Source organism: Caenorhabditis remanei, chromosome II, assembly GCF_010183535.1.
Source record: "Caenorhabditis remanei strain PX506 chromosome II, whole genome shotgun sequence".
NCBI lineage: Eukaryota > Metazoa > Nematoda > Chromadorea > Rhabditida > Rhabditidae > Caenorhabditis > Caenorhabditis remanei.
Window position 1 is genome coordinate 16,303,271 of NC_071329.1, and position 9,973 is coordinate 16,313,243.

The window sequence follows — 9,973 nt, forward strand, 5'->3', positions numbered from 1 at the left end:
GGATCAATTCCAATAGACCATGTGCTAGATCTTCTCGGAAAACCATCGCTATTCACTCCCGAGGAGCCGACGGTAAGTTGGTCGTAGAGGTCCACCGGAGCGTACACTCCCCTCTACGCCTTGGGCGGTTCAGGCCGTTAGCCTGGGTTGGCTGTGTGCCAGAAGTCACAGCACGGGCGCTTGTACGCAGGTCCGTTACGTCCCGGTCTGGGGAGGTCAATAAAAATACAGATGCCACCCAGGTTGGGGAGGCTTAAGAAGTATACAACCTTACGTCCTATTTTCAATGTTTGGGGAGGTCGATAAAGAAGCAAACAGGTATTGTTTAAACCGAATCAGTTGTGGTCGACCCAAAAGAAGCTGTTTTAGCACACAGTTCTCTAAGTAGGAAAGTCACAATGCGGTATCTCAAAATCACATAACTCTAGTCTAAGTTACACTTCATAAGTCTTGCCGTTTGTGTCACCCGAGATGAGGAGATAGCTCCTCGTCTCAAAATTTAATCTCTTGAATTTTCAGACTGGGAATTTTAGTGTTTATAACACAGCGATCAGGACAAGCTCGAAATGGCGCCGAATCTCATGACCGAGCTCAAGAAGTCGTTGACAAGAAAGTGCACGGATGTCGGGAAGGTCTGCGAAGACATCGAAAGTCATCCTGCAATCTCATGGTCGGAAGGATGTCGTCGATATGCTGCCAGGGATGAAGAGAACGTCTCATTGACAAGCTCATCATTCTGAAAGGATTCGACGACGAGGATTGCGGAGTTCTTCGAGACTCACGTGAACTACGCACCAACTGAAGACGTGATGAATAGCAACCGAAAGGAGATTCTCAACCATGTCGAGCAACAGGGCCACTACAGTAAGCTCATCAAACAACTACAGGATCTTATCGTGGATATCGACTGAGATCGACCCATCGGACGGCGGCGTCCTGAACACCCTAAGAGACAGGGTTCGAGACTGGACAAGCTGAACGATGGGGTCGTCGAGAACGAACAAGACGACAAAAAACGCGATGAGGAGCTGCTCCCATCGCAAACTGAGAGCGTGGAAGCCGGAGGCCAGAACTCTGGAGACGAGCCTGACTAAAAACGATGCTCGAAAGTCCATCCAATTCTTGAAGGATGTACCATCGACAAGCGGAACATCTGCAAAGAAGATTCCCAAAGTCGGAGATGAAGACTATCTCATTCAATTCAGAAGCGAGATTCTTCCGTCGCGTCGATGAACTCGAGACAGGACACAGCAAAGTCGCGAGATGCATCAGTAACATCGAGAACGATATGCATCGAGAAAGAACTGTGGCACAAAGCAATCGGGATCATGTTAACGATTGTATGCAGCAGATGTTGAACAAGCTGGACGAAGTCAACTGAAAAGGCAGACGACCAGAGAAAGAAGGATCAAAGCCGTGACAAAAACACTGGCAATGGATCTACTTCATTCAATGGATCGAACGATGCAAGAAGACAGAACTTCGGACAAGCTCAGCAGAACATGCAATACAATCAGCAAAGCATGCCATTCACTCAGCAAAATATGCCATTCGCTCAGCAGAACATGCCGTTCAACCAGCAACAACAGAATTTCGGTGGATTCGACCAGCGAAACAACGTTCAGCTGATGCAACAAACTGCTACGCCGGCGGACATCGCTGGAATCAAGAAATTGCTCAAAGATTTCAGCGGAGAAGCTAGTGAATATCCGATTTTCATCAATACCTTCGACCACTTCGTCCATAATGACAATCGCTTCTCTCCAGCAATGAAGCAAGCGATTCTGACAAGCTGCCTCAAAGGAAAAGTGGCGACGGAGATGCAGACTTCTTCCGTCTCAGAAGAAGACTACCGAATCATCAGGGAAAACCTTCAAAGACAATACGACAAGAAGAAGTACCAAGAAGATCTTCTGCTCGACAAGCTTGCAGATCTTAGATTTGATGAAGTAGACACTGAGAAGATGGAAAGCACGCTCAACACCTACTGCAACATCACGCACAAGCTGAAAGCGTACCATCTAGACGTCGACTGGTTCTCATTTCTTGAAGTCTTTCGTGGAAGCAATGCCAGATGCTCTTCGCTCAAAAGTCTGTAAAAAGTACATCCAAGGAGGAGCTACCTTCAGGATGCTCAGCGAAGCCGCATACAGCACGATCGCTGAAAGAAAGACCAACGAGAGATACAGCAGAAGAAAGAAGCTTCGACAAGCTGTGGAAGAAGAAGTCTTCGTCAACAATATCCGTCAGGACAGTCGGAACTACCAGACTCGCGTTGGAAACAAGCAGTACGGAAACCCGAAGTACCAAACGAGACAAAAATTCGTCCCACCAAGCAGAGAGAAGCCATGCGCTTACTGCAATAGCATGGAACATTCGGCGTGCGAATGCGAATGGCCAGTGCTCAAGAAAGTCGATGCTGTCAAACGCAAGAAACTCTGCAACAATTGTTTGAGCGACAAGCACTTGTGAGAGAAATGCAGATCTCAATTCCGTTGCTTCCACTGCAAAGAGAGACACTTCTCAGGACATTGTACGAGCAAGTCAACTGATGTCACCAAGATCAACGTGTTCACTCTCCACTATGACATGGAGGAAGACTGAGGACTTGGAAATCCAGTTGTTTCGAGAGCAGGGGGCTGAAACCTCCGAATGCTAACTCTTCTCTCTATCATCGGGGCAACCCATCAAAGATGACCAGCAACGAGACGGCGCAGACACATCCAGAGTCACGTGTGATTCCCTTTAGTTTCAAATGCGACAGTCTCATCCCAGCTGACAAAGAAGACGAAGAGCTAGTGAGAAAGTTCACCGTCTTCAAAGAAGGCTCAGACCAGCTGGAAACTGAAGTCATCACAATACAATTGACGAAGCTGACCGATGCCGAATCCCAATTGCCCTTCATCCAGATAACAACATCATCTGGAGACAAGCTGCTAGCTTTGGTGGACACAGGAGCTACATCATCCGTACTATCTACTGCAGCAGCGCAGAGGATAAAACTACCAGTCATCGGTCGAAGAAGAATGTGCTTCACAGGATTTGTCGCAGGAACTGATCCAGAATGGTGTAATTACCATCGACTGGAGATAATCGACAAATATGGAAAAGTTTGGATTACATGTATGCCAAGCTTCCATAAAATCGACACGAAGTTCTATGCGCCAAAGCTTCACCGAAGAAGACAAGCTCGTTCTGGAAAAGAGAAAGTTGGACTACGACAAGCTCAACCGACTTGAACAGTTTGACGGCTTCAAAGTAGATCTAATCTTGGGAAACAACGTGCTCAATAACATAAAGAAGCTGGAAAAGACCAAAACCATTGATCTACCCAGCGGAAGGAGCATCGACGACACCCTCATCGGATTGGTAACGCATCCGCCAGTGGTGGAAGGAGCCTTCGTTCCAGCCACTGAAAACATCAACATCATTGTCGCTAAAGAAATGGAATTCATTGCCATACATACAATGGATACAGAAGACTATGATGCGGAGCCCAGCGAAGCCAAGAACCCCAACCACATCTCGAATGCGAAGTTGTACAAATTATTGGAACAACTCTCAAGTTTGGAAGTGCTGGGGATAGAAAATCCGACAATCATGAAGAGCAAGGACGAGCTAAATGAAGGATTGATAAAACAATTCAAGGAGAACGCCATCTTCGGAGAAGACAAGAAGTTCTATGTTCAATTCCCAATGAATGGACGACAAGACCAGCTCAGCTCAAACTTCTGGATGGTTCAAAAAAGACTCGGAGTCATGCTCTTCACAAAGCTCAAGACTAGCGAAGCAAGGATGGCATTCCATACTGTCATACAAAAGCAGATCGAAGATGGGATCATCGAGGAGGTAACTCCAGAAATGGAGAAAGACGGTCAATCTGCGTATATGCCGACTGGAGTAGTCTACAAAGAAGATTCTAACTTCACGAAGCTCCGAATCGTCAACGACGCATCAGCACACGCAAAAGGTGAACTCTCCATCAACGATTGCATGTACGCGGGACCAGCACTTCTCAATCCAATCGTAGGACTACACATACGTGCCAGAAAAGGACCAAAACTGATGGTCGCGGATATCGAGAAGGCATTTCATCAAATTCGCCTTCAAGTACCGTTCCGGAATTACACGAAATTCCTATGGCTCAGAGATCCGGAGAAAGGACTAGCTGATGGAAACATCGTCAACGTATCGTTTCACTAGGTTACCTTTCGGAATCACATGCTCACCGTTCTTGTTATCGGTGACGGTTCTCCTCTACCTGGACCTCTACCCACACGAGATCAACGACAGGATCAAAGAAAACCTCTACGTTGACAACGTCATGTTCACAGCCGACTCCGAGGAAGAGCTCATCAAGTTGTACAATGACTCTAAACAAGCGTTCAATCGGATGTCAATGAATCTTCGAGAGTTCTTGGTCAATTGTCCAGCAACCATGGAAAAGATAGACCAGCAAGATCGAGCACCAAAGTCGACAAACAAACTTCTGGGATTGGTATGGGACAGTATCAAGGACACCATAACCGTCAAGATTGCCACACCGCCAGAAGGTATACCAACGATGAAAGATCTTGCGTCATTTGTAGCCCAAAGTTACGATCCTTGTGGATACGTCATTCCACTCATTGTGCCACTCAAAACACTCATATCAATGGGACATGCGCGTGGAATGAAGTGGAAGGACAAGCTGCCAGAAGATTTACTTCCAAAGTGGATCGAAGTCAAGAAGATGTTCACAGGCACAGCCTATGAAATGCCAAGACAGCTGGTGACAAGATACGACTACAAAAGAGTGGAACTCGTCATGTTCTCGGACGCGTCAAAGGACCACTACGCTGCTCTGGGATACTTAAGATTTGTGTACGAGAAAGATACCTATGAGACAGGTTTAATTCTTGCCAAATCGAGAGTAAAACCCGGAAGGAGTGGTCCCGAGTATTCGATATCGAGGATGGAGCTCACGTCTTTCGAGTTGGCTTCAAATGCTGCAGTAATTCTAGCAAAAGAACTGCACATGAAGATATCGAAGATTACTTTCTTCTCCGACAGTATCTGCACCATCTACTGGACACTAAGAGGACCAAGAAATGAAGTCGGATCCAGATGGGTGGCAAACAGAGTCAAGTCTATCCACGCAAGCTTCGATATACTGAAGACAGAATACAACTTGACTCCAAACATCAGATACGTCCCAACTGACCAAAATCCAGCGGATATAGCTACCAGAGGATGCCCACTGGACGAGCTACAAAACAACTCGCTTTGGAAAGTTGGACCAGCATTCCTGACGAAAGGTGAACCCGAATGGCCACAGAAACTGGAAGGAACTCCAGTGGATCAAACTGAGTTCCGGAGACAAGCCATTGCCAAAGGAATAATTCCAAAGGAATCGGAAGAAGAGAAAGAAGAAAGAATTCGCATTAATACCATCAATGCGAAGGAAGTGTTCGAGTCTATCGTCCCATATGAAAGGACCGGAAGTTTGAAAAAGCTTACGGCACGAATGACAAGAGTATTGGAATTCGTGTGCACTCTCGTCAACAAGAGAAACCGGAGACGAAAGAACGACATCGAGATCCGTTCATCAACTGTCAGGGAATACCAGACAGCTATGAAGGAAAGAGATGAAGTAGAAAAGCACAGGATCGCAAGAAACTTCATCATAATGGATCATTACAAGGGAGCTGAAGAAGACTTATTCAAACAAGCTCATGTCGACAGCAACCGTGTAGTAAAGATGGATGGTATCTGGAGAGTTCAATCCAGAATCACTGAATCGACCAGCGGAAGGATCGATGAAGACATGAAGATGCCAATCATCATCGTCCCAAATCATCCACTTGCAAGAAGGATAGTATTCGAAAAACACATCGAGCTGAACCATCAAGGAGTCCAAGATTTAATAGCCCATATACAACGGAAGTATTGGATTTTCGGACTAGCCAAAGTGGTGAAGAAGGTTAGACAAGATTGCGTCACATGTGTAAAACGACATGGATTACCATTCAAATACCCATTCACAAGAACATTGCCGGCAGTGAGAACCGCAATGGTCGGACCATTCAAACATATTGGAATGGACTATTTGGGACCTTTGAATGCAAAAGTACCATCACCGACGGAACAAAAACACGTCAAAGTTTGGGTGATGATCATCACATGTGTCGTGACAAGAGCAATCCACTTGGAATTGGTGACCAGCAACAGCACGATTGGATTTCTCAACGCCTTTCGTAGATTTGTGGGACGTCGTGGAACTCCAGACTCTATTCTATGCGACAATGCGCCACATTTCAAGTTGGGAAACGCCATCATCAACCAAGACCTGAAGACGTTGATCAACGAAGATGCAGCATTGACATCGTATATGGCGAGCCACGACATCGAAGTCAAGTACATCGTTCCATTCTCTCCTTGGCAAGGAGGGATTTACGAAAGATTGGTTGGACTCGTCAAGAACATGATCTACAAGGTCCTAGGAAAGACAAGCTTGCCATTTCTGGAGCTTGAAACTCTAATAGTCGAGACGGAAGGTATCCTCAACTCAAGACCAATCACTCCAAATCAAAAGGATATCACCGACTCACTAGCAATCAGGCCGATGGATTTCATCATGCCAAATGCAAGAATTGCACTTCCTGAGAGTTCAGACACCGTCTTTGGAGTCATCAAAAGAGGAGAAACTGGATTGTTGACAAGACAGTATCTTCAGGAGCTAGGAACAATCAAGGACGAGCTGTGGGATCACTTCGCAAGATCGTATTTCCAAGCTCTCAAGGACTACAACCCAAAGAAAGTTGCACACTCACGACTTAGTGCACAACCAGGACAAGTTGTCTTGGTTGAAACTGAAAACCAGCAGAGACAAAAGTGGCCTCTCGGACTTATCACAAAGATCGAGAGACAATCCAACGGAAAAGCACAATCTGTTATGGTTAAAGTAGGTATTCACACGGTTGAGAAACCAGTGAATCAATTGATTCCCCTCGAGGACCCAGGAGAATCAGCGGATGTTCCGGAGGAGGAACCTGCTCCAATGTATTCAACACCACAACCGGACACCAGCAACTATCCCGTCATTCTGCCCACAACTCCAATAGCAACAACTACATCAGCTACAGTGGAGCAGAGGAAGCGTGGTAGACCACCAGGCAGTAAGAACAAGCCTAAACTCACTCAACCACAAGTCAGACAAGCCGGAAGTCAGTCAGCGACCAGGAGGACAAGCAGAAAGTCAGACAGCTACAAAGTTGATCGTAAGTCAGCGACCAGGAGGACAAGCAGCAAGTCAGAGACAGACTCTTCGGACAACAATGGAGACCAGCATGGATACGTTCATATCCAAGAATCTAGGACCAGACCCTACCTCCCAAGAAAGGTTAAGATCAACACCTTCGGGCTAGATCGAAAGTCTGAAGAACTTGGATACCAAGTTACGTCTGATAGTGAGAAATCGGACACGTCTGGAAGCTCTAATTCAGACGATTCTGACAGTGAGAAGTCAGATATGGAGCACAACTACTCTTCCTTCATGGAAGAGCAGTTCATTCCACCCCCCCAGTGTCGCAGCCGCAGCTACGCTACCGACAGCGACTCGTCATAATCGTCTGGGGAACTAACAATTCAATGGTTCGTCGACAAGCTAACTCATCACCAACTCATCTACTTATCAATTCGTTCACTTTGTTCAACTAATCACCAAGAAATCCCGCGGAATTCCACCCAAAATGGCGAAGATTCGTCGACTCATCTCTGCGTCTCCTCACTTCAACACATCTCTCGAGGAGCGTAAATCGACACACACGCCAACAACGAGAGTGACAGTAACTCAATCGCGGCGAGACCCGTCGCCTGCGTCTCTCCAAATCATCACCTCTCGCCTCTCGCCTAATCTTACTCACTTCTTCCTTTTGTGGCCGCCGCGAGCGGGGTTCTACGGAACACTGCTCAAATTATGTTGTTACTAATTAACCCGTTGACTAGCCATCAATAAAGATGACCGTTGAAACACGTGTTATTGTTGACTAGCAAGCTATGCACTCAAGGCAATCATTTATCAGAGCGCTCTCCGGAATCCGGGAGTGACAACATGTATTGTCTGTATTATTGTTTGACTCGCTAGTAAATTGTTATTCTTCAAAGTCTATAATGTTTTCTCTGTCGGGTTGTTTCATCCCATTATACTTTCTTCGATTCTTTTTCCAATATTTTTTTTTGCAGGATAGTTTTTAGAACCTTTTTCTAATTAGGCTCCGCCCCTTTTGTAAATCCTTAGTGAAGCATCGGATTCTTCATGACCTCATTCTTTCATTTTCTTGACGTAGATGTCAGCCGCTTTTTCTGGAGCTCTTCCTAACTCTAGCTATGTGCCGAAAACCCCACTCAAAAACCCCAACAAATTCCAACAACGAACCACTGGTAAATGGAAACGTTCAATTGAAGAGTCACATCCTGGAGCTAATCCAATTAAGCGAGCTTCAACACAAAATTCTGGAGAAGTCGAGGGACAATCATCTGGAGACAATGCGACGAGCAGAACATTGCATGACGCTGCTCAGGCTCGTAAAGTAAGTCATACATTCCTCATACCATACACTAATTTTTCTTAATTTTCAGGATTATCTTGAAAGCAAAGCTTCGGGAGTAGAGCTACCAACCGAAGAGTCTGCCAAATTGGATCCGAAGTTTGCATTTGGAGAATCTACACTTATCATTCACATGTGTACCAAATGTCGCACTGCAAGTCGTATTTTGGACTGTATTGATATGGGAAATGGAGACAACGGTCTGGTCATCAATCTCTGCACAATTTGTCGCGCCTTGTTCAACACTCAACGCCGTATCAAATTTTTCCAACACGAACTTGCCTGCATCAAACGTCGTCAAATCCAATAATTTTCTTCCAATGTTATGCTCTACATATTCGTGCCCAGCCCAATTATCTATGTTTCCCACCAAATATCCAATTGTTTTCTTTTTCTGACAATAACTCTGTGGTCACTTATTATTCAAAAATAAATTAACAAGTTCCATTACATCATATGTTCAAGTCTAATCATGATTATGTAACATACACCAAGGTTTTTATGAGCGAACAACAGACACTCTCTTTTCATCAGTTTATTACTTCTGGAGTAATACAGTGTGGCTGTCGCACTAGGTTGATCATGGTTATGCAACACACGCCAAGATTTTATGAGCGAGCAACAGACACTACTTTTTTTCATCCGCACTAATCGAATCATGGCTATGTAACATGCACCAAGACCAATCTAGAAAATAGGAAACCACAGTATATGTACAGCTCTACAATGAATAAATGTCATCCCTAGTAGAATACTCATTCACTCTAAAAATGTGGTTCCTCAAAGAAAATCAGACCCGAACTAGCAAAAACATTCGTTTTCACTCTAAATTTTGAATTTTGCATAATTGAGTTCTTAGTCAATTTTTTCTGGGAAAAAGAATTCTGAGAATGTTTTTTTGAAGCAATTTTCTCATAGTCTTTGGGGTATCCTCTCTATATCTTTGTGCAAATCTTGGATTGCAAATACCAACTGTCGTTTATGACAATTGGATAAATCAGCTGTGTGGTAGTAAGAAGGATGTCCAAGAAAAAGAGCCGATATGAGGTAAATAGCACCAGAAGGGTCACTCTGTGTGTATTAGATTTTTTGCGGTAATTCTGGGTGTTGAATAAGAATTGTGCGAGAAAAATTCAAAAAGTAAGCATAGTGCTGTTCAAAAAGAATAAACACACAATGGAATACTATTTGAAAAAAAATGATGACAATTGAAAACATATCACAATCAAGGAACAGATAGGCCAAAAAGCACATTGACAAACATTCGAAAAAGTTGGCGGGGAAAAATTTGAAAAAATTTAAAAAGAATTTGAAAAAATAGGAAAAGTGGGAAAAAATAAGCGCAAAGAAATTTCAAAATTTTTTGAAACTTCGAAATTTTTTGA

The 9,973-nt window shown here is 44.5% G+C and overlaps 1 protein-coding gene across 1 annotated transcript; it reads left to right on the forward strand.

Annotated features, from left to right (window-relative positions):
- Window positions 1-8,327: 8,327 nt before the first annotated feature.
- Window positions 8,328-8,898, forward strand: GCK72_007353 (uncharacterized protein; the record flags this gene model as incomplete). Its single annotated transcript, XM_053726131.1, has 2 exons — window positions 8,328-8,570; window positions 8,620-8,898. 2 exons carry the CDS (start codon window positions 8,328-8,330, stop codon window positions 8,896-8,898), a joined length of 522 nt encoding a protein of 173 aa, XP_053590325.1.
- Window positions 8,899-9,973: the final 1,075 nt, after the last annotated feature.